The 26,332-nt window shown below is 36.8% G+C and overlaps 1 protein-coding gene across 5 annotated transcripts in view; it reads right to left on the reverse strand.

Annotated features, from left to right (window-relative positions):
• Window positions 1-26,332, reverse strand: part of ITSN1 (intersectin 1) — a 133,389-nt gene that overhangs the window by 77,344 nt on the left and 29,713 nt on the right. For 4 of the 5 annotated variants that reach the window (XM_054052037.1, XM_054052021.1, XM_054052029.1 and 1 more), the window contains exons 2-13: window positions 25,257-25,316; window positions 20,930-21,022; window positions 18,874-18,937; window positions 12,964-13,124; window positions 11,304-11,483; window positions 10,594-10,687; window positions 8,149-8,249; window positions 7,562-7,625; window positions 5,142-5,279; window positions 4,097-4,212; window positions 1,026-1,288; window positions 67-216 (exon numbers count right to left, since the gene is read on the reverse strand). In XM_054052037.1, coding sequence (XP_053908012.1) covers window positions 67-216; window positions 1,026-1,288; window positions 4,097-4,212; window positions 5,142-5,279; window positions 7,562-7,625; window positions 8,149-8,249; window positions 10,594-10,687; window positions 11,304-11,483; window positions 12,964-13,124; window positions 18,874-18,937; window positions 20,930-21,022; window positions 25,257-25,284 — 1,452 coding nt within the window. In that variant the 5' untranslated portion in view covers window positions 25,285-25,316. The remainder of the gene's footprint in view (window positions 1-66; window positions 217-1,025; window positions 1,289-4,096; window positions 4,213-5,141; window positions 5,280-7,561; window positions 7,626-8,148; window positions 8,250-10,593; window positions 10,688-11,303; window positions 11,484-12,963; window positions 13,125-18,873; window positions 18,938-20,929; window positions 21,023-25,256; window positions 25,317-26,332) is intronic. The other variant, XM_054052039.1, reaches the window with a different exon arrangement.

Genomic DNA, 26,332 nt, shown 5'->3' on the forward strand with positions numbered 1-26,332 from the left:
AAATAAATATGGCCACAACACAGTCGCTACTGTGTTGTGTGTTTTATCTGCAATGCCATCACTTACTAGAGCCTCCAGCTCAAATTCTAGCGTCTTCTTCTTGGCCTTCAGAACAACTATGTCCTCTTGTTCTTTGTTTCTTTGATTTAGTAGTTCTTGCCGACGATTACGCTCCCACTCAAGTTGCCGTTGCCTCTCAAGTTCCCGTTTTGCAGCCTGTAGTATTTTAAAAAAATAATATATGAAAGATCTATTTTAAGAAATTATTCTAATTGCTGATATTCATATTTTAATGTACCATTAAAGCATTAATATAAGTATGCTGCTAAACTGTGGACTAAATATGTACCTCTATTTAAGCACACAAATTGGTCATTTATTTAAATGCTCACTTGAAAGCACTGGTGAAATGAGGCATCACTGTATAGCAGATGGGTGACTAAAAAGAGTATGATTCCATTTTTAATCAGTTTCCCAAGATACAGATTTCTGATTTAACAGGTAGTTTCACATTAAGACTTTAAGAACTCTCCAGGACAGCATCAAATCTCTCTCCAACCTCCAACACCAGAAATTCTGCAGCTTTGCAAAGAACAGCCAAATGCTACTGCACTGAATACATCATTAATTGGCAATATCAGAAAACATTAGTTTAAGTTAACCGGCATGCGTTTTCTTTAGCAAATTAACTCATCACAGGAAAATAACGAATGCCACAAAGCCCCTAAGTCTTCACTGTTCATTCCAGCATCTATTTACATCAAGGCACATAATAATAAATATTATTTGAAAGGAGACAGAGTTTAGGAGCACACTGTCCTGAAAATATGAAAAATAAATGAAAAATAAAGAAAGAGATAGCCAACTCTTGCCTTAATTTCAAAAACCCAGAAATTTAGGTTCATTCTTTAAGTGTTTGCTTCACTAAAAATGACAACAAGATATTTAGTGTACACATTACATTTTGTTCTGATCAAACACAGCCATCAGGGCCATAACCACCTTCCTTTGATCTGGTTGATTACCTCTCTTCTTTCTATTTCTTTCCTCCTTTCCTCTTCTCTCTGCCGCTCCAATTCCCGTTGTTTTTCCAACTGTTTCTCTAGCTCCAGCTGTCTTTTACGTTCTTGCTCCTGCCGCTCACGTTCTTTCCTTTCCTGCTCTGCCCGTTCCAGCTGTGCTAGACGCTCTTGTTCTTTGCGTTGCTGCTCCAGGAGAGCCTGTCTCCGTTTTTCAAGTTCTAGATTGCCACGTTCAAAGTTCTCACGTTTTTTATCTTCAAATGTAACTTTGTGTGGAAACATGGGGAAAGGATAATTAAACTTGGCTACTGAATTTAGGAAAAAAAATGAAAATCCACATATACTGAATCAAAGTGGAAGACCTGACAGTACTAGATGCAGCTTTCAACTACTAATAATACAGTTCTATGGGTAACTTCAGGCTTTTTCATTAGCACTTACATTGTAGATCCCCTGAACCCCACAACCTTAGAAAACCAAGGTGTGAATTTCAGTTCCTATTCCTCAGACTTCTGTTTTTTTTTTTCCACAATACCCAGCAAGTATGTATAATTTAGACAACTCATTCACCTAATCTTCTGTGTGGACCCAGGATGTGGAGTTCCTCTATACATTTGATAACAGAAGCAGTACAAGAACCAACATCTCAACTACGACGAGTAAGGCAAAGAATTCAGCTGATATTACCTAAAAAACATTATGCCAATGACCACATTGTATTTAAACTTGATAGTTTCATAAGATGACTCATTGCTGTCAGGAAAAGAAATGGATTCCTGCAGATTCACATCCTCATCACTCACTGTCCTAAAACAATGCCCTCAGTTCCAGTACAGGTTCCCTGACATAATCCCACAGTATCGGGAAAACACTTACATTTTTGGCATGCGAGTCAAATCAAAAGATAGCACATATTATTTAAAAGTGTGCACGCACCAACTGTTAGACACATTGGCCTAACATCTGCTGAACCAGTTGAACTCTTGTCTTTTTCTAAGTTTGGGCCCCTTTCCTATTGCAAATCATCAATTTTTATAAAACTTGAAAAAAAATTTAACCACTTCGATGTCTTTAACTGTCAAGTTTTTTTTTAAAAAATTAGCCACAAGGTTCAGAGAATATTAAGATAAACAGAGAATGTGATTTAGGAAACCAAGCAAAAACAGGAAAAAAAAGTTTATGTCAAGAAAGTGAGTTGAAAGGAATGGGCAGAAGGGCAAAATGCTTCCAAGTAGCACAGACATTAAGATACCACGTTCAAGGCTCAGAAAACACATACCACTAAGAAGAAACACCAAGTTCTAAAATGCTGCCCAACAAGCTAGTATGGTTACTAGTACGGTTACTCAACAAAATTAAAGTAGCTACCAGAGATAACACCACAAAGAATATCCAAAGTATGAAAATAGAACAGAACAACTTCCAGCAAACTAAACAAGTAATTGTAGTCTTGTGTTACTATGCTTAAGGGAAAATTTCTAACAGGTTATAAAAGCCTACAAAAATACCCTTTCAAATGTCTCTAGCCAGATCTAGTAAAGGCAGGGAAGAAGCAAGACGACATTCACTATTATAGGTGATCTTTACAATGGAAAATCTATACATCAGATACAGTAAAAGGCTTGTACACTGTTGTTCCTCTTGAACTGAAGACAGAAACAGCTTTACAACAAAAATAAAACCAAAGAAAGAGCAGTAATAGGTTGCCAAACCTAGACAATGCGAATCCATGTTCAAATACAAAATTCATGAACTATTAGCTGTGCTGTGCAATCTATCTGCTAATCAACGTCAGTGCTGTAAGACTAGAAGATGACAAGAGCAACACCAGTCTCAGAACAAAGACAGTACCAATGATCCCGAAAGCTACAAGTCAGCCTACTACCTCACTGGGTATAGTAGCAGAACTACAACAGACAGCATGTTTATTACAATACATGACTAAACATGATACTGTGGAAGAAGCAATGCAGGAAACAGCTGCCTTTCAAGTCTAATAGAAACAACTACATCAATAAGTTGAAATAGAAGATCAGGTCAACAGAATAACTTGTGTGATTTCTAAGTCTAATAAAGAAACTAAGTCAACGCAGGCACTACAAACTGAATACTGAAGTCCTCTGATTCCAGAGACACAAGACTTAGGCTTCAAAGAGCCAATACAGGAGACTCATATCTCACCTGTGACCACATGTTTCATTGTGAGACTCCCATAAGGTCTACTCCAGTGGTCCCTTTTATCTCCCTCCATTCTCCTACAGCCAGGAATTACCCAGCAGTTAGTTACAAAATACAAACCAAAGACAAGAGTTGCATCTGAATTGCTCATAGGCAGATCCCCTGAACTAACCTGGTATAGAAAGAGACAGAAGACCTTATTGTGGCAAGTCTTCTAAAACATCAACTCAGATCTAAGCTATCATCAAAGATGCAAAACAGTGTTAGGAATCAGTTACAAAAACTGCAAAAATAATTTAGAACAAAACCAAAAAGCATTATTATGGCACTGTATAAACCTGTCATCTTCCTACATCTCCAGCTGCGGGACATTCTAGTCATCTTAGCATAAAATAGACCAAAAGTAAGGCAAGTACAAAGGAGAGTCAGGGGATGATCAGAAGTGTTGTTTCCTAACATTTAGCACCTAGGAGGCTTTCTGCCTGATTTCCCCCACTTTTCTTCCTTTTTTCCTTTATTATTTTTTCCCAAAAGCAGAGCTACTGTATGTATACTGCGATCTTTTAAAGAGTACATAAGCCAAACTACACTGCACCTAAGTTAGAAGATGAAGATAGTAAAAAGTTTTCATCGCAGTCCTATAACAGGGCTGCAAAGTGCTGCCTCTGTTGAGAGCATGTAAGATAAGCAGCTTGAATGTTGTTTGTATCTCTAGGATCATGCAACCATCAGGAATGAGCTGGACAAAGCAATGTCCTGGTTATGCTTCTGACATGTCACAACTGATCTGGAAAGAAAACATTTCTTAATAAGTCTTTATAAATCCACAGCACATAACCAATAGTAGCACCCATATGATAACAGCACACAATATATCTCTATTTTCGCTCGCTCACCTGGTAATTTCTTTTCCAGTTGCTGCTGTTCTTCTTCTAATGCTGGTTCTTCTGGTAACCTTTGGTCTACAGATACCGAACTTGCAGAAGGTATGCCACTACCAGAGCGTACTCTTCTGTTAATAAAGCGATAATTCCAAGTTGCTTAAAAGAAACTCTGCTTGCCAAATTTACTTATGATTTCATCATTAAATCAAATTAAATGCAATGATGTAATATTTAATGATATTTAATGTTCCCTCAGTGTTTCCCAGAAGATTTTACTTACCCATTGCCACTAAGATAACAGTATCATCAAGAGTACCAACAGCAGACACTGGTGACCCGAGAAACCTAGTTCATGCAAATTACAGAGGCGTTCAACCCTATCCCCAAGAACTCCTACTTGTGACCAGTTTGAACCTGAGGAAATGTCAACTTAAATTATCACAAAACAAGAAAAGACAGAGGAAGAATTCACTTTAGCCAAGCTAAAAACAAGACCCCATGTGGAATAAACAAAAAACGTGCAATCTTCAGGAGTATACTTAAAGAACACAAAGCTATGATCGTATACCAACATTTCTGCTGTTACTCTCTTCCCACTCATCTCTCCACAAAAAAAGTGAAATAGAGAAACAGAAGAAATGACTCATCACTACTATTCACAGATAATTTATCAAAAAACTCTGACTTCACTATAGAGTAAATTCGTAAGTATTTTGAATTGCAATATAACCCATTACCTCTAAAGAAGAATAAGATTGAACTAAAACACTTCCAATTCACATGGCCAGGCTGAGTAAGTTTTGGAAGGGATGCTACCATAAAACATTGACCAAAATCGTGTTTTTACAAGGAATTTTTGCTACTTCCAGCATCAAGTACTTGTAATAAAACCAAAAAGCTAGAAAAGCATTTCTGAATGAGAGGGCACTCTGTGCCACAGATGCAATAAAAAAACATGGGGCAGTACTTTTCAATGTCTTGTCCTCTACACTCACGGGACAGCTTCCTTAAATTAAATCAAAATTTAGGAGCGAGAGTCCAGAACTTTAAGAGTTACCTAAATGAAGGTGGAATATACTCTGGAGGCAGTACAGGTGGCAGCGGCTGACCAGACATAGCTACATCAATTAAGTGCATAGCCAGAATAAATTCTTCAGCTGTAAGTTTTCCATCTTGATCGATATCTGAAAGATTCCTTTTTTAAAGGGAAGGTACAATGTAAGTAAACTCTTAAAGGTTAAAAATCACTATTAAAAATCATAATTTTACAGTATTCAGTTCCAAATTAATTAAATTTTCCACTATTTTTTGAAACTACTTTGTTTCTTTAAAACAAATAAAAATCAAAACACAAATGCTTCACTATTTCCCACATTTTTCATGCATGTCTGCTTTAATACTATCCCTATAGCCATGGCTTGTGCTTCAATTGCTCTCCAAGTGCCGCCTGTATAATATGCTGCTATATAAGTAACATTAATCAATGGAGTTTCCTTGAACATCGTGTGAGCATCCACTGTGCAATATTATTTAGAATAGAATCAGGTCTATTTTGTTTGGTCTCCCTCTTCCCTAGAGGCTCCTATCTCACATTCCAGAGCACAGATTTGCATTAAAATCAAAGTCATTAACAATCTAGTCCTGACAAGTACAAAAACATCTTAGCATCATGCATGTATTAAAAATTACGGAATGACATCTCTGGATGGCCTAAAACCAGTACTCCAACAGATGCACAGAATGTTTTTAGCTCCAGTAAAGTGGTATTGGACAAAATTTAACAGCCTAAATATCAGTTTTGTTTCTCTAGCACATTGTACTCTACTAAAACAAGAAAATCTCCCATGATACTGTGAAAATCAAAAGGTAAGCAATTGATAAATTCCATTGATGTACCCAGGCACAGGACTTCAGTTTTAGGATTTAAATTTGGAAGAAAATTATAGCCACATTTGATCTGTCCTTATGTTACTGAACTCCTCAGGCTGGGGCCAAAGAACAAGCCAGTAGGATAAAAATCCAGCACTCAAGGATAAAATTGAGCTATCCTAACAGTCAGGGTCCACATCTTTGGTACGGAAATGCCAAAACAGCAGCTACAGAATAGCTGACACATCAGTTTCACTTTGCGTGTCTATGGATCAGTGAATCCACCTCCAATACAGACTGACAAGTCTTGCCCCAAAGAACAGCAACAGCAGTTCCACTGCCAGAGACTAAGTATAAGGAAAAGGAGCAATACTTGGACAACAAAAGCTGTAAAATCCTCTCCTTATCTCAATAGGCTTGGTAGTTTAGAATGTCAATAAAAAACATAAGAGTCATATTAAGAACTCCTGGAGTATGCTGATGTCATTCCCTGCCCACACAACCTGCTTAGGCACTGGCACCAAGCAGAGTATTTTTTTGGCTAGTCATCTGCTAGATGATTGGGCTGCTATTTTTTTCCTTATAGTAGGGCTTTGTTAGGAAATAGAAAAGGAGAGAGAGTGCTTTTCACACTATAACAAACCCATCTGTGCTTAGCAAAGAAAGCAAGCACAATTGAACTGCTACCTGAGAGTGACAACGCAGTTGACATTCTCTCTTGGAAGTCAGATGGGTTAGTGAGCTGACAAGGGTTTTCAAGTAAAGATTTATAAAGTGTAGTACTTAAGTAGAAATAACTTGTAGTGGGCAACTGTATACAGAAGCATCATGAAGGCCATTTGAGAAGTCACCAAAAATAATCATAAATCAACAATAACCAAGTAATACCCAACCAATAAAGCAGAAACGTTACACAGTACATGGGTAAGCATGACCTTCCAAAGCATGAGGGAGGAGAGAGATTAATCCATGTGACAACAAGAACATAATTAACTTCAGTAAACAAGAAGTTGAGAGGAAAAAAGAGAAGCCAAGACAAATCCTTTAAAAGCTGTTGTTTTAAATGTATGTAACTCCAGCTCATTGGAAATAAGCTCTTAGAAACTCACATAAAAGGCAGACAAACCCCAAAGACAGTATGGATCTGGATTAAGCTTCCTTTTGTACTACATGTGCAGATGTCTCAGTTGCTGTATCACATGTGGCCACAGAAGACCGAACATCTGGTCTGCCTAGAAATCTCATAACTAAAACCCAACTTTGAAAACATCTATGTGTGTAGTGTAGAAGATGTTCTTTTTTACTTTTATGAAGGAAGATTACTATAAGCACAGCAGTGCAGAGTTTTGTTTTATAAAGTTACACATTAAAAACCCAACATAGAATGATTTATTTCTGGGCCTTGGGCAGCCTGATTTAGTGGGATGTCCCTGCCCATGTCAAGGGGGTTGGAACTAGATGATCTTTAAGGTCCCTTCCAACCCTAACTACTCTATGATTCTATGATTAGTAGAGGAGCACTGAAAAGGTAGAAAACCCCCACAGTACAGAGTATAGAGGTTTAAGTACAGATTGCAGTTTGGTAGAAATTGATAGATTTATTTTTACCATATTGTAGCCAGCTGAGCCTGGGGTAAACTTGACTGCATAAGAATAGTTCTTGCTTGCGGACCTAGCAAAATGAAACAAGAATTAACAAACAATTAAGCAACTTTCTCCTCTTCTTGCATTACTAATTAGTACTGCACAAGCAGAGCTTAGTTCTGAATAGATAACACTGAAGAGATGTTATCAGCATAAACAGGCCTTGCATATGCTCCTAGAACTAGTAAAACTAAACCAGTGCACCATTCTAGTTTCTTTCTGAAACTGGATAGGGACCCTCAACAGTGGATGAATTGAACACTATAAATGGCTGTACAAGTTTTCACATAACCTGTTGCAACCTTTCCAAGAATCATTTCCCAGTGCAAACGTACTTTGTAGAAAATAAAGGAAAGGAGGTGATAAAACTATCCCAGCTACAATTGAGTATTTGTTCCTAAACAAGATTATTAAGCAGATGGGAGATTTGAAAAGAAAAATATTGACATGACAGAGAGAAGAGTCTGTAACTATCTGAATAGCATTCTTAATGCTGTTATGATTGGCCTTTACAGTTTGAAAACAGGAGACAACAAAAACTGCTTCGATACCTGTTAAGTGTCCACTCATTGTTTTATCATGGCTATTGAACAGCTGTCTGTACTTCAGTCTTGAGGACTGAGGTACAGCCCACTCTGCCACAGGAGGCACACTAGAATGAGAAAAAGGATAAGGAAGGAGGGTGAAATACCATTTTAAATGAAATCACATGAAGCTAACAGGCACAATAGGACGAAGTGCTGCACAGAGATCAAGTTTTATTCCTGAAATGGTTCTTTTCACAAACATTCCTGTCTATTCCTGAAACCACAGCAGCTTTGACATCTTGTAGGAAAATATTGATCACAACTCAGTGTCTTAGAAGACATTTTTTGGTAAAGAACTGACCTAAGAGTTTTGCTTTTTTCTTTACTAGCAGATAATTAAGTAACATAAACAGTCCAGAGGCGCTAAAAGCTTTTACCTAACCCTATAGTAGGAAATGCCTTACCACAGTCAGCAGAAGTGATATCTCAATCCTGTCTTTAACTGGTTGTCTTAGCCAAATAATTCATAAGCTGATTAAAGAAAAAACATGTAAAGTATGCTGAAAACCTAGGGAAAAAAGTGTGAAAAAGCTACACTTGAAAGAAATCAAAGTTTCTTGCAATGAAACTCAACTGACAAATATAATATCCCCTGTTCTAATTCATCCACATAATAGCTTAAGTGCTGTTATTTGTAGTTATAATTTCCCATGCCCGAGGCTGACAAGTCTGCATACTCAAAAAAAAGTTAGCACTGTTTTTCTGCCTTTAGGCACATTCAAGTGTTGTCCTTTTCTGTTAAGGTTGGGAAAAAACAAACCAACCAGCCAGATGAAATATGCACTTATAACAGTATAACAATTTACAGCATAAAAAACGCATCAAATCCATTTTTCCTGGTCCACTGAACATATAACATGGTAAGATCTTTCAAAGTTGAGCTGAGAAGGGTTATATGAATATTCTAGAAAGTGATCTCTTGTCCTATTCTTGCATGACAAGCCCCAAACCAGCTAATATCTCCAATTATATTTTCTGTTTCCAAACTACTGTGCTTAAATAATGAAAATAAGAACAGAAACTTAAAAAAAAAGCTGACTATTGAAGTTTTACCCACATGAATTTCTCCCCTACCAGTTTTGCTATATTTGGAGTTTCCACACAGTGAATCTACTTTTGTCTTGCATGTATCTATGTACCTTGATCTCCCTTCCCACATACTCTGCAAACCAATTACTTTGCTATCTTTTTTTCTCCAAAATAAAACTCGAAATCACACAATAGCTCATCACTCAGCATTAGCAGCAGTCTTTGAAGGAACACCCCCTTCAGTGCTGGCAGGCACTTAAGAGTTACTGAAGTAACTGCAACAAAGCTAAGGAAGCTCCAACCCCAGCTCAAACAGACTCAGAGAACCACGCAATTTCATCTCAGAAAAGAGGTCATTTCATCTCAGTTTCAGGCCTCTGTTGGCAATAAATGCGACCAGCAAGATTCAGATGTAGTTAACCTCAAAACTATGGCTGCCCTCTTATGGAATACCTAGAAGCCATTCCAGCTGAAGTTTCTTGAACTTCATTCATTATAAATACTAAGTGCTGTTTCAGATAAAGCAGATAATTTCTTGTACCTCTGGAAACTAGAACAAAGTATCAGTATCATGTTCCTGATAGTAACGGATTTCAAAAAGAAAAAAGAATTATTTGTTTCGAAAGATTTTTGATCAGTAGTGCTTCTTATTTAATACCAGGGCACAAGAAAAACTTGGAGAACAAAACTGAAAATAAAAATAATGTCCCATCCCATTTTCTTCTTGCAAAAAAGATCTGTAGCATAGACCTGTGAGAAAGTTTTGATTTATAAAGACTTGGGGAAATTACTATCTTACCTCCTTTAAGGAAGTTTTATTTTGTTAGATAAGTTTCTTCAGATCATCATAAAACACATTTTCCCTAATCACGTATTTTTCCTCGTCCTTGAAATAATCTAAAAGCCTTTTAGGTGATTTTTCATGCAGAACTTGAGGAATATATAAGAAAGTTATGTGGAGCACATTTAAAATCTGAAAGCTACTGAATACTTGGCTTTTACAAATTATCCTAGAGTTGCTAATTTTAAAGAATATTACTTGTTATGTTTTCACAGTAACAGGAGGAATGCCTGTGCAGTATTACATAACATAGATAATGTTTACAGAAGAAAATGCTTTTCTAAAACTTAAGTTTTCAAGATATCGAAGATAGTGTCAACACTACTGTAATATTTAATTATTATATTTCAATGAGCCATTACTCATGGAGCATTCCTCGTAAAACCACAGCATCCTCTTGAAATCCTAAAGCAGTATCTCCGGAGGAATTTATTTCTGCAAGTAAATATTGTTTCAGAAAACAATTTTGCAAAAGAGAAGTAGTTTTTCTAACCCTGGAGAACCAGATACATACATACACTTGTTCCACACCAACTTACCTAGCTACATCAAATGACTGTGCCTTTTGCAGTTTTGCATTTAGCTGCGATCCTGGACCAGATCTACTAAAGGAAGAACTCTTTGGTAACGTGGCTGAAAATAACAGAATACATGCCTTTGTTAGCATTAGCATTTTAGATGGCAGAATTTCCATTATACTTAGTTGCTAACATCAAAAACGAACACTATGGTTCTTTTGATGGTACTCCTTCAAATACTAAGAGAAGTTAACTGTCTAACAAAATAGGTGAAAACAAACAGGCACTTCTGTCACATCTTTTTACTTTTGCAGTTGTATGCAAACACCACTTACATCAAATTACATACTAAATTAATGTTAGCAATCGTGTATAACAGTATGTTACAGCAATCCCAACAGATAGCAGCACTTCAATATTTATAAACAGATACAAGAGGACCAATTACTAGGCAACAGTTTATAGGCAAGCCAGATTTGTCACACTGCTGTTATAATAGGGTTAATATTTTGCTCAACATGAATGACTGTTACGATATGGTATGTTCATGTGTCTTCTTTTAACTTTTAAAAAAGTTTACTAACCAATTACATTCAGTCCGTACACAAAATTGTTCTTTAAAGTAAGTCAGAATGGCTTATTTCATGTCTACTGTTCTCTGGGTCCGAATAAAATGGCAAAATAATTTGTTAATAGCAAGAGAGTAAACAGAGTCTCAGTATGTAGCATACCAGGATGAGCAAAAGCAGGCAGAGGCTGTATAACAGCAGGAGCTCCATTAGCCAGGGGAGGTACTGCTGCTGCAGGAACAGAAGATACTAATGGTGGAGACATTCCTACTACTGGAATAGATGCCATTGGCACTGGGGCAACAGTTGTAAGAGATGGCATGCTGGCAATGCCCCCAATACCTATGGGCAAGAAAAGGAGATGTTTTTTCTAATTTAGAGACTCCTAATAGGATATAAAAATTTAACTGCAGCCTGCAACCCAGCAGTAAATGCAGAATTAAAGAGCAAATTTAAATGGAAACTTCCACACACCCCTTGAAAGAACTCTTACAGCCCACTGCACCATTAGCACAGCAGGCGAACATAATGCAAGGGAACATAGCACTTTATAATGTATGCATATAAGATCACACTGGATGAAACACCGACCAAAAAAAGTCTATTAGCATTTGCTGAGGAAAAGAATTGTTTGCCTTGAACTAAATGAAGAGCAGGGCTGTCAACTTCCAGTGAGTAATGAACCCAAAGCCTACATTTAGCCACAGCTGAAAAGAACAAGCTTCAGGATAACTGCTAGCAGCCTATTGTCGAGATGAAACAGTGCAAAGCTAATAGGGTAAAGCACAGTAATGAGGTATTTTAGGTGTAAGCACAGTTGCATGGATAACGGGGAGGTTAAGGAGGTCCAGTCATGCCGATGGGAAGAATGAGGCTGTGTGCAAACAGCTGAGATCAAATCTACAATGAACAAGAAAAAAGAAAATCACAGATTTTGCTGGTTTTCTTGGGGGTTTGACTTTATTATGCCTTTTCTCACTTAAACCAGTATTTGTTCATTTAATTCCACAGATCTCTTACAGCCAAAAATAAAACCGTTCATAAAACTTGCGGGAGCGACAAGTGATCAAACAATATGCTTGCATGCAGTTTATCAAGTGCACCATTCCCTTTTCTTAAGGACAGCAGTGATTCTCTGGCACCAATCAGCTTGCATCACAGCAATGACTTAACACAAAGATCAAGAACCGCTCACTACAGAACACACCGGAACATCAAAGTTCAGCTTTGTTTAGTTATTCTCCTCTCATTATCCCATTCTCCCTACTCTCTTCCTTGAAGTGATGCCAACCTTGACAATACTAACCATAAGAACTCAATCAGCAGCTGTCCTAGCTAACACCAGAGCAGCGCTGTTCATAAAATAAAAGCAAAGGGGCACATTATTACCACAATTTGTAAAAAGTCAAGAAGAACAGAGCTAATCTTGCCAAAGCTGGATATCCCTTAATGAAAAATCTAAATAAATAACAACAATTGAAATAAAAACTCCAGTACCTTGGAATGCACTAGCCCTACTACCTTATCTGTCTTTTTTCCCCCGTAAACAACTTTGTTCGGAACAGATGGGGAGCAGTATAAGATCTGAAGCAAACAGGACTTCAACTTAGGTTATTCAGTATAGTTGGGTGCTAAAAGCTCATCTAGATTTTCTTTGAGCAAATGCACACCTGTGGAAGCATTTTATTTTATTTTATTTGAGTCCACGTACTTTTAGAAGTACATTTTCCTAGAAGTTCCTTTTAAGAACTGCAAAACAACAACCAAATTCAACTTAGGCTGCTACAATACAGTCTACCAAGGATGAAAACAAAGACCTTACCAAATCCTGGTGCACTTGGCAGAGCAATAGGTGGCTGCTTCATGACAGGAGGCAGTGCAGATGGGAGCTGATAACCTTGCAGTTTTAATTTGATAAGTTTCATAGCTATTGAAAACTCCAACTGATCCATCCTCCCATCATTGTTCATGTCAGCTAGAGCCCTACAAAATACAGGATTTTCACAGTTAAATTACAAACTTCAGGAACTGACCCCAAAGTGTGCACATATAGGCTCATATATGCAAGATTAATTAATTTCCACTCAAAATTATTATGCCAGGCTAAAAATGGTCATAAAATAAGACAGTTTAAACTGAGACCTTTTTGATTCTTTTTCCTCGGAGCGATTGATAAATATTTTTAAAGTTACTTTTCAACTCTTAGAGGAATTACAGTGAAGCATCTGGAGAAGAATTATTAAAGTAGATCTACAAAAACTTCACAAAAAAACCCACACAAATAAAACTACCTGGTACTACAAACAGCACCACAGGGAATCAGATGGCTTCATGTGCAAATCCGTACTTCAGCTACACTCAAAATGTTCTTTAAATGTGTGCACTTCACTACATACCATTACATCTGCAAGTGTACAAATGTGTTTTCAGTTGAACAATAGTACTCAAGATAAAACACTCAGCCTAGACCTTGAATAGGCGTTCATGTAAAGCAGTCTGACTTAAACAGTTGTCTTTTTGTTTCTTCATGTGATGGTTAAGAAAACTATGCTCAGCAAGGAATAGGATTGGGAGGTTGGAGGGAAGAGAAGCAGGAAGAATGTTAGTCCTTGCAATCGCAAACCAAGAAACCAGAATATATGTATAATAATAATGTAATCAATTGTAAATTTAGTTTTAAACATTATGCTTATTTCTTTACATTCATTTGAATAACTAAATACACATTTGAGTATTTGAATAACATATTTAAGTCCATTTGTACATTTACATGGCATTGACATGACAACACAAGGTATGTGGAGTGTTAGAATGCCAGAAACTTAATGGCCAAATGCATTTTCTACAGCGTTCCCTTTTGTGAGTTTTGCACTAGAAAGTAAGCTAACATACAGTGAATGAATATAGAGGGTAAAAAAAGCCTCATTGGGAAATTAGAGTACTAAGAATAATGGAAACCAGGAGCAGATAATTAGCTTCATTTAATTGATGTTTACAAGAAGACAATACATCTTTTTGAAAGCAAAGAAAGTCCAAAATGGAAAACGTGTGGGGTTTTTAATGAAACTTTAGTTCAACACTCACTTAACAATTCTTTTGTCAGATGCCCAGTGGAAACGGGCAGTAAAAGCTAGGCTTATGCAGCCAGCAAGGATGTGCATATGAACTAAGCTAGAGAAATTGATCTGGATAAACCTACTGTAGCAGATTTTTGACTGCATTCCAAGCAGTCTGTGGTCCTCCTGAAGATGACTCGTTCCTCCACATACGGAGAAGTCGGTCAGCTCCATGGTGACCAACTGGCACCAACAGCTCAAATAAACAGTCATAATGTTCCTTAGATCTTTGCACTTAAGCAAAGGAATTACATACATGGTGTTTATGATAGTCTTATTTGTTCAACCTAAGTGGCTTCTACACCTCCGATACTTTGATTTATAAAACGTAAGCCCTTCTATTACTAAAGCACAGACAGAGTCCCTTAACCTATCATATACATGGCCATGACAATGCAGCAAGAGTAACTATCACAGCATAGGCAACCTTGATTCTCCAGGCTCTACTCAGAGTATACAGCTAGAACACAGTAAGTCTTTGCATTCTACATGAGAAAATATTAATTGTCTGGTAATTAGAAACTTTTATGTGCACCGGTCTTATTGCTTTAACTGAACTCCCATTCACATAATCATCAGTAGCTTCTAATTTAACATCTGACCTTCTGTTCAACTCATTTACTCTATGTCAATAGCTTTGTTATTTAAATTAACAGCACAAACTTCAGTGAGAAAAACTATGTACACGTTACAGAATCTATACACATTTTCACAGCACGCTAAGAAAAACAGCTTTTGTCTGACAAAATCTTTACTGCTAAAATAGGACAAATTTCCATTTCTAATCACTGAACCAAGTGTCATGCTGTTAAATTACAGTGCTATTTTTGAATAAACATCACCTTAAACACAGTGAGCAGCTGACAGGAAACACTACCTAATTTCACTCTTTTGCTTCTAATAAAATTTGGAAGAATGTATCATCCTTAAACTTCTTTCATTTAAGGTCTGGACGGAACCATGCATAGCAGTAAATAGATTAAATATTGACTAAACTTTTATATTTTATAGAACAGGCCTATGTTTCTAACAGGAGTTTCCTAATGAGAACAGCTGCAGTAGGCTCCATCACAATGCTAAATTTCAGGTGCTGACAACTTCCCCTACAGATCTTTTCTTCATCCTTTCTCTTCTCTTTTGTGCAGAATGCAAAGACAACTTGTTTATTTCTGTATTTAGGAGGCACAGAAACTGAGCATGAACAGTTTTTTCCATCAAATATGCTTTTGATTAGCCTACACAACATCTATCTCCATGAAAACAGCATAGTACGTTAAAACAAGGAAACCTCCTTGCAGTTCATATAATCTGGATTTATTTAGCTTTACATTCCTATATTAAATCATACAATCATATTGCATTATAAAACTCAGTCATAAAGGAAGAAATGAGGTCTACAGGCACTTAATCAATGCGTGTACAGTAAGAGTTACAACACCCGTAATCTTTCACCTCCACACTTGGACACAAATTTAAAAGGTTTGTGAGGGAAGCATATGTAAGAAATAGGTAAGTCAACCAATGGCTTTAGTTTATCCTGAAAAAAAAAAAAGTAACTCTAAATGTATGAAAAACAGATGTCATTGATTGTTTTAGTTCTCATTTAATTCCAGAGAGACATGCTACACAGAGAATGCTTTTTGATGCCACTATTTGTAAGAGCTTTAGAAGAAAGATAGATTATTGCCTACTTAAAGACAGTTATCTTCCAAGTCACTGCGGTCTCAATTCAAAGCCTGCTTAGAGGCTTCTTAGCAGACTACCAGCTTGGCAGACTCCAAAGCTAGTAAAGGTAGAATAGTAAAGTTGTCATGACAGACCATAGTCATCCCACTAATCTGCTCCACCAAGATGCCTTCTTTTTCTTAAATAAATGACGAGTAGAAGGGACACAGGAAGTCTCAATGCTAAGAAGCATGCAGCTACTATTTTCACAGAAAATGAATTCTGGGGAAGCTTAGCAGAAATTAATATAAGGTATACTCCTTAGAGTTTCACCTTAGACAACAACTACACTAAGTGCAGAATATTCTAAAAGCAGCTAAGACAGAAGACATCAGTTAGCAAGCATTTCTGAAAGTTCCAGTGAAAATTATTTTTTCATGATACAAAAAGAGCAGTTCCATTTCAATTAAAATTTAAATATAAGACAGGGAAAATTCTTATACTGCTGACCTACACAAACAAAATTCTCTCACTCATAACATAATACGTTTGGAAACTAATAGAAGCTTGATTCTTCTGCAGAGAGCTCCAAAAGTAGTATGGCAAATCACTCATTAGGCCAATCTCTCCTGCCATTCCTGTCCAAGTTGTGTTTTTCTATACAAGAACTTCCACAGCCAACAAAACAGATGAAATTCTGTAGTAGCATAAAGCTTGTCTACATACAGCTGTAGGTAATCCTTTATGAAGTAAATGCCAGGCTCCTATCTTGCTGGCAGATTAATATATCAACTGTATTCACAATAAGTAGCTTCATTAAGAGCAGGAAAACACCTCCACAACACAACATAAATACAATTCCATATTCTAGGAGCAGAAAATTAATCTGAAGAGTTTTACAAGTTGCTTTAATTCAGAACAACTTCCTTTCCGTAAGGACTGTTGTACCTCCCCCCCTTCTCTCCCTCTAATGATCAAATGCTATCTAAAAAAACTAAAAAGTAATTCCATCTATTCAAGAAACTGAGAACAGTGATAGAACAGAAGTTTTATGCAGCTTGGATCTCTCATACAGATTCTGGGCTTTTTGCTCCAGAACTCTCCCCTCTATTACAGTACTGACAGATCTATATCAATGTTAACAGAGATTTAGATAGACATTAGAATGTTGCTATTAATCCACAAAGCAAGTGTGCCACTCTGAGATTTTACTTCTGGGAGCCAAGACAAACAATGATTCACGTTCTTTAATGCAGTCTTGAGTGGATGGTCATGTCCTTTGCTGACTGCAAAGGACTTCGTGCCACTGAACAGTCAGTCTAACTACTATTGTTTCTGTGGGACAGCAGGAGTCTGCGGTAGGTTACAAACATTCACGGCTAGATCAAGAGACTTAAATCATTTGAACTGTGGGAAAAGAAGGGAGTTTTCCTTTCCTTCTTTTTCATTTAAGGGGTCTTACTACCACTATGCAACTACTTTCCTACTTGGTTGTTCCAATCCCAGCCAGGAATATATACAAATAATACAGATTTTTACTTAAATATTTATTCATCTTAATTCAGAGATGATCAAAAAAGAGACAGTGAGAAAAGGATGTCTATATACTTTTTCACGATTTATAAAGGCACCATGAATAAGTTTTAGTTCAGCTTTATTTAAAAGAAGTGCAAGTTCAGGTCTTGTCTCTATGACAACTACAGAACTAGTGGAATGATTCTCTCTCTCTCAAGAGGCTGGAAAACTGTATAATTCAGAGAGGAAGAGATTTTTAGTCAGACTATTTACAATTGTTTAGTTTTGTTAACACCTATTTAAAGCTAGTGCCTATGGAACATTTCTGGAGAAAGGACGTCTTGTTTGAGACAAAACTTCTTTCCTTGTTTAACTAAGAGGCAAGAGAAGTTTCAAAGGGACATTTGAACTTTCACTGAGTCTTCAGCAAATAAGATAACTGGAACAGATCTGACTTCTGTGAGATCTGACTTCTGTGAGATAAAGATAATTGGAAAAGAAAATAAACTATTTATTTAAAAGCCACATAAATCCAGCCCCTCTTTTAGGGATGCATATTTCCAAAGCAATCATTTTTCTTGCAAGAAAATAATTTTCTTTTTTTCTCCAATCAGAGCAAGATTCTACCTTTGGAAGTCCTTACTACAACAAAAAGGTTTTATAACTGCAACAAACTACTCTTTCTTTCAAACAGCAACAGAGGAAAAGTTAACAGATTTGTCAGAAGTTATCCATCCCTCTGTTGTTTTTTTCCAATCTAGACTGAAAACCAGTGTCGTTTCACTCTGCCTAGTACCAATAAAGTCTTAGTAGCAATATAATCAATGTATATTTTGAATAATCTATGCAAGTTAGCATATCCGAGTCTGGCAGGGTCATAGAATTTGGAATAGAAACAACTGCAATCATGCATGGGAAAAAATGGTAGATTGTAGAAATGTTTGTGATGCATAATATAGAACAATGGAGATTTGTATCCGTCTAAACTCACCAAGGAATAGTAAAAATTTCAAACTGTACCTCCAACTACAGTAGAAATAGTCTATGCCAGTCTTACTTTTTGTAAAGCATTTTGCAAGTCTTGCAAAGACTCTCTCATTAGAAGTTTTTAATACTAATTACTGTGCTTAGTTATTGTATCAGTACAGTTTTAATGAAAATGAAAGCATTTAGTAATTTGAAATAAGGACTTAAAATTGCCCACTTCAAAAACACCATTTGTAAGAGGATGCCAACTTCCAATAACTGACCTACTAGCTTAAAAACTCAGGTACAACATACTACTAAGCATATTTGCCTCAGACTTCTGGAAAGGACACTAAACTAAAGCAGTGATTTTTAAACCCCAGAATGTGAAATACAGTTACTGTCAAAGTCTACCACTAAACTTCACTCTGACGTTAGTGCAGCTCTCCCATCCCTTTCTGTATACTCACCATATCTGTGCTAATACCGGCTGAGGTAACCCAGATTGAAAAAAAAAGTTCCTAGCTTGATCACCTATAAAATAAATAGGACACCATTTCAGAAAATGCTAAAAATACCTGTAAGAGGAAAGACAAAATCATGAGTCAAAAATACCTAAAACAGAAATAACAGTCAACCCATAAATACTTAATGCTATGTTGCCTACGTAACGCAGTATGAGATTTAAACTTACTTTGTCACTTGCAAGCCTAACAGATATTTCCAACAAGCACAGACTGTTTAAGTCTGCAACAGTCAGCATCACATGCATAAACATTTAGGGCAACAGGAAACTCATGGTTCACAGTCCCTAATCCATTTTAATAGCTTTCTTTGTAGGAATTGTATGCCTCGTGAGAACAAGAAATTTTTTTCTTCCAGGAAAGTACGCATAAGCTATCTTAGATTTTTTGGAAGTACAATGCCAGTCAGCTAGCACAAAGTAAATGGTCTGTGTAAATCCTGACATGAAGTCAACATGAAAGAAAGCCATAGTATACCTCTAAGTAATTTTCCAACTATCAATTAAAAGTAATGATAGCAATACAATTACAAAAGGAATAGGTTCTTAGAAATGTTGTGGCCTGTAAAGTAAAGTTGTAAACAGCCTAGAAATAGCACTGAATATTAAGGGAGGTCAATAAAAGCAGCAGTATTTTATATCATATCTGTCATGCAACAGGAGCAGAAACAATCAAATTGTATACTTGGAGGCATGTATGCCTGTGATTGAGCCTCTGCTAAGAACCCACTTCCGATTTCACTCTGGAAATCCTCTTGAGAGATCAGGCAGCAAGAAATGTAAAACACTTTCACATCTTTCATTTTAATTGAGCATCAGAATTCAGACAGTGCTAAAAAAATTTAATGAAACAAAACTAATAAAAAGTAGGCATCGTATGTTCAATGAAAATTTGGTAGGATTGGTGCAATTCCTTTAGTTTCAGCCACTTCCCACAACTTAAATCAATTTTGCCATTTAGATTTTTTTAAAGAGGTCATGCACACCGATTTCACTACTTTATACAATCAGTTGCTGAAACAGATTTCAATTAAATCGATACATCTTTACTTAGACTTCTTTATCTATTAGTATGTTAGCATGGTGGGCTGACCTCAGGCCGAAACTGAGCACCTAGTCAGTCACTCACTCCCCTCCCCTCCAGCAGGATGGGGGAAAGAGCAGGGAGATCAAAAGTCAGAAAACTCAGAAAACTCATTGGTCATGATAAAGACAGTTTAATAACTGCAAGAGTAGAAAAAAATATCCCATCAAGTAATGCAAAGGTAATCACTCAACACATCCTTCAATCTCAGTCTGTGAGCAATGGTGAGCTTGGAAGACAATAGACCTCCCGCCCCAGAGTTTTTGTTGAGCATGGTGTTATGGGATAACCCTTCAGTCAGTTTGGGTCAGCTGTCCCTGCTGTGTCCCTTCCCAACTTCTTGCCCACCCCCAGCCTACTTGCTGGGAGGCTGCAGAGTGAGAAACAGTGAAAGCCCTGAGGGTTCGCAAACACCGGTCAGTCATAGACAAAACATCCAAAACATAGCACCATACAGGCTGCTATGGAGAAAGTTGACTCTGCTTTACTCAGTTCAGTGAGTTAATTCACTGAGCACATTAAAAGCACTGTAAATATTATCAGGCATCAGGATAATTCCACATCCTGAATTCTAACTCTATAGTCTGTAAGTATCATCTAGCTCTATACAACAGAACTGCTTAATAGAGCCACAGTCAAACAGTCCTACTTAAAGAAAAATCATGTGGCATAAACGAGATATATAGCTGGCAAATAGCAGAAAAATACCAGAAAAGATGGGGTTGATGTGCATATGAAAAATGGGATATAAAATGAGCCAGTTCTGTTCATTTTTTCAAATTCTTATGCCCAAATGTCTGCCCGGCAACTTTGTACATACTTAGACTAGTTCATAGAACGGTTTGGATTGGAAGGGACCATGAGGTCATCTAAGTTAAGATTTAATTAATTAAATTAGAAGTTAAAACCATTTCATTACCAGTGATAAATCCAGAGGCTGGCTTCAGACTATGAAACTGCTGATCATGTTTAGCTCTCTCCTCCACAGTAATAGCCCAGATATCCAGGTTGCCTAGTCCAAAAGAAATGGAGAAATAAAATTACAAAACACTACCTAAAAACTACGGTACTTTATATTTCAGAGTGTAATTATGTCAGATTATACTGGACCTCTGAAAACAACATACACACAGAAGCCATTCATCCCAAGTTTATAGTCAAAAGCTTCATTAATCCTTCAACAGCCAGTTAGGACTTGGGAACTTAACAGAACAAAGCGTTACCAAATTAAGATGACTGCTGAGCACCAATTCACTTACCTGGCTCTTAGAAAAATTGAGGTTACTCAAAGTGCAATCAAACTTACAAATGGACTATCAAAAAGACAACATCCACACACCAAAGGATGTAATGCAGAAAGTTCATAACAGGGGACATTTAGGACCTGGGAGGTTGTTTGCCTCTCAGAGTGCATGCAGCTGAAATGCAAGTTCTTTTAACTGAAAAGGTACTATATATATTCAGTTGTGTACTGTATGGCTTTGTACTACTATAAGATAAACACTCTCCTTACTTTCCTTGGAAAAGTGCAATTTAACCAGACAGCAAATATTTCTCATGGGCAACAATAGCACATAAAAGCATATTCCCAATTCTTCTGAGAATGAGAAATCTGAGTAAGAATATGTTACACAAACCAGATTCTTCACATGACACTCAATCAGACCTCTAATTAACTAACATTGTGTTTCAGGTTTGTCGCAACAATTTCTAACCAGCAAAATCATGATTTTAACATCTCCAGAAATAAACTGCACTGGTACACCTTCTTGTAACTCCTACTCTATAAGAATGTAATCATATAAAGGCACTTAAGTTAATGGAACTAGTTTTATTAAAGTAATCATAAAACGTAGACTTGCAGAAAAATGAAGAGGAGATCCAGTATTCATTCTGTCTCAGCAGTAAATTCTTGGAGATTACGTTTCAGGTCTACAAATATTTACAGCAAGTATTTCAAACTGCTTTACAGGCTGAGGCAGAATCAGACTCAGCAATTACGAAGAACATGAGAATTTTCTGCCTCCTGAATTTCTTCTATTTAAAACCTACTTTCACATGGCATAAAGTATTTTGAAGAGAAAAGAAAATGGACAAGAGGAAGAAAAACATTCCTTTAAATGGCAGATTTTATTAATAAAAGAAAAGATACATTCATGGTAAAGAATTATGACCTCAGTTTCAGGTAACATGTACCTCAAGAAGCAGACAAGCTAATAATACCTAGTTCAAAGAAATGACGTTTCAAGATTAGTTGAAAAATCCCAGAAGCTTAGTGATTAAGCTCATAGAGGCACTGTAAACAGATTTTATGGCTGTGCCTCTGTGGGGATGAAACTGGACTCTCTGGATATGAACATCCCCAAACACAATAGTTCGCAGAACCAATTATCTCGCCCATCTTCTCCTGAACTCCTGACACGAGGAAAGGACTAGTGTTAAGACCTTATGACCAATATGCAGACTAGGCCAACTACGAGCAGATGAACATTTCCCTGTACTGGAAACACGACTACTCCAGCCTATGAACCTATGGCTGGATGTGGCAGCTTACACAAGGAGGGAGAATTTACTGAATATAAAAGGGGGGCAGGGGACGAAATTTGCAATGATTCACTGGCTTGCTCTCTCTCTCTCTCTCTCTCTGAGGTGCATGTGACTCCAGTACCAAAAAAAAATTAATTCAAACAAGACAACAAAAAAGCACCAGCTCTTCTATCCTTCCGCAAAGGCAGCAATAAAAAATAGAAATAAAAACTCTTATGGCATGAGGTTACTAAAAAATATTCTATAATTATCTAAAAGCAAAATGTGTTGATTTCTTCTCAGCAGTCCCTGTGACTAGAACAAATAATTGTCAATATTTACTCTTCCAGATGGAGATTTGGTTGGTAATGAAATAGTAGGTCTCCTCTGTGGGGTATGAACATCAAGAGTAAATGCTAAATCACGCAAGCCTAGAACACTCTTCAGTCAGAAAAGCATGAAGGGCATCTCTGACATTGCCCCGTTTCCATCTTTTGTTATTTGAGGAAACAATAAGACCTATGGGAGGGCATGAAGCAAGATCTTACTCAACACCAAGACATCCTTCATGGCTTCAGATCCTGGATGCCCATACAGAGTTTGTGGGTCTCTTCAATATATTTACATACAAAGGAGGCGGTCACCACACCACAAAATTGACTCATAAGTAAATTATTCTTGAATACAGCAGCAAGCCCTCTAACAATATTTTCTTTTACACGGCTTAGCAGTCACCTCATCTGCAAAAGTGGAGCAGTGGGCTCTCACAGATGAAATGAGCATTTTCTTCTGCACACCACATACTTCCCAACAATTATAGAATTATATTGAAATAATAAAAATTAAGACTTTTTCTCTCATTCTTAAGATGGGGTGCTATTTGCATTCTAATATGCTACTTAGTAGACTTGGTTCAAGCATGAATATAAGAACAAACTTCTCTTACACCACATTACAAATTAAAGAAACTCCAGAAACTACATTAGCCACTTGCTTATTTCAACTTCCTCATTCTAGAGCAGTCAGATGAGAAAAGTTGTTAGAGAAGAAACAGTGAATTCCTTCCTTCATAAAGCCACATACTAGAGTTAACAGGCTCCTACACAACATATGAAAGATCAAATAATACTATATAAAGTTGAAAAAAGCAAGCTGCTATCCATCTGTATTGCAATGAGAACCCTCTGAAGACGGCAGAGGAGAACACTTTGAAGGCAAGATGTCCACAAAGAACATATGCACATGTTTAAACACGGGTGCACGGAAAGCACAGCCCTAACTCTAACCAAAAGGAAACACTTCCACCTGAGCAAGTAGATTGCATTCACATCATGACTTCTCTTAGATTGGGAAAATTAGGGTGAAATTAAGTTATTCACAACTTTTTATACCACCTGAAAGGGTATCTTAAGCAAAACTGTCCAGTCAGTTTATTTGATAAAAGCTTTTAGCAGCCAGTTTCACCTCCAAACAGAAAGTCTGTCACCAAACAAGATTTAATTCCAGAGGGCTGGACTTAAAGATAACTGAGGCAATGATTGGCAGCTTCCAATTACACATTTCCCCTAGCTACCACATGCAATGAGATCCTTCTTCTGTTATGCTTCATGGACTTCTTCAGACTGGCAGATTGCATCTGATCAATTGTGTTTAACAAGAATTGGGTTTCTCTAACAACATACTCTGAATAGCATGCATTCTTCCCAAAGTCTCCCACTGAAACACTAACACTAGATACAAATCTAGTTCCTAGCTGTATCTGATCCCAAAAACTAGACTTTCATATATATTTATATACATATACACAGACACACACTTTTTTGTATATGCATGCTTATTTATGTGTCTATATGCACACACAAACATACACGAACACAACAAGAATCATCTCTGAATCTCCAGTAGAAAGCCCTAAGCAGATGCAACATTTCAGTGGAAACAAACTGGTTGCTAATTCTCAGCACTGAAATTTATCTTTGCAATCTTTCTTTGGAACAGTAGCAAAGAAAGGCTTGAAAATCTATTTCAAGTGAACAGCAAAAAGCAACGTGTCTGTTGCACTACTGGGGCCCTTTCTAGATCTTTCAAAAAGACTGAAGTTCAAGATGCTATACCTTCTCCTGCTATAAACGGAAAGCCAAAAAATGCAGCACCTTTATTCTAATTTAAATGTGGGTTATGAGACAACACGACAAGTGATAGCAAAGGAATCCACTGTACATTTTAGCAATGAAAAAGTCTAGGAATACTCAAAGGAAAAAAAACTATCTACTACTCGGCCACAGCTATTGCTTTTAAAGTGAGAATTTATAACATTTAAATAGCATTTCAGAATCTCTTCTGAAAAACAAATATGAAAAAAAAGCAGGCAAAACTGAGCAGGGAAGCTTGAGACAGGCAAATAAAACTGGGTAACTGAGGCTATGTCCTACTGCCAGTGGCTGACTGGCCTGGATCTGCCCCACAGTTAAACTGTAGAAGTGCAATGGATCAATGCACAAAAATGGATAGAGCAAAGCTTTCTGTTTGACTTTTTTGAGATGTCTCTGCAAAATTTCATGTGTGTTCTCTAATGGGTCTGCAAAAATCAGATAAACTATCATCTCATAAAGATGCACTATTCATAAACATTATCCATACAGAACATATTCACTAAATAACACATTTATGCAGAATGTCTGCATATAAGAATAGTTTAAAACACACTACTAACAACTTACCCCCAAAAGGTGTTGGAAACTGAGCCATGGTTCTGTCACTTCTAGTTTGTTAATAGATGCCTGAAAAACACAAAATCAACAGCTAATCAGTTACAGTATCTTCCCTTTTCAATACAATATCTGTACCACCATATAATCAATTAGCAGAGCAAAAATAAAGAAAATTAAGTAGGATTATATAAATGCTATCTGCAAGTACTGTTATTTACAAGAGAACTAAATATCTCATTTTTTTTGTACTATCCCAGGCATCAATAAGTGCTTTATCATACTAGCAAAAAGCTACATTTTGGTTCTGTTCCAAGAACATCCTCAAAACCCATCTTCACTTAAAAATAATCAGTGACATAGTAAAGAACAGATTTAAGTTAGCCAGAACACACAAGCTGTCAGTGACACTGCTCAAGGCTTCATTGCTTTACCGGGTGTTAGAGCTCAGCACTGACTTAGGAGTAGTATTGGCCCTAATTCCAACTGTTGAAAACATACAACATTGTCAGCAATCTGTTTTTTATTCCTGACAGGAAAAAAAAAATCATTAAATTCACTGTTTTGCTTAGAGTTCCTTTGTTCTTAACAAAGTTCATTAAAAAATGAACTAGATTTCAAAACTGCTTTACCCCTAAACTAGCCCACAAATTTAATGAGCACATCCAAAGGAAAGAAGTGCTAGAGGTGACACTGCAAGCAAAAATACATTAGTTAGAACTGCTTGCTTTTCAAATAAAGGCCATCTTACATAGTCTAGAAACCTACTCTTTAAAGAAAAAAAAAAGAAAAACATTTTTCTTACTCCATACAAAGACTGACATGAACTGCCTAAGCCAAGAGGACAATAGCTAGCAACAGAGCCACAAAACAATGAAAAAGCAGCCTCTTGTCCTACTAGATTCCACTCATGTTTTCCAGGCAACAGGTAAAAGCAAAAGGAAACAGAATCAGGAGGAGAATAATTTACACTGCTTGAATGGCAGCAAAAATTTATCATTATCACTAAGAAAAGACATTAACTTGCATCAACAATTTCCTTTTGTCTCAATTTCTTGTTTGCTGCCCTCCCCATCCCTCTTTCACAC

This window comes from Cuculus canorus, chromosome 1 (assembly GCF_017976375.1).
Source record: "Cuculus canorus isolate bCucCan1 chromosome 1, bCucCan1.pri, whole genome shotgun sequence".
Taxonomy (NCBI): domain Eukaryota; kingdom Metazoa; phylum Chordata; class Aves; order Cuculiformes; family Cuculidae; genus Cuculus; species Cuculus canorus.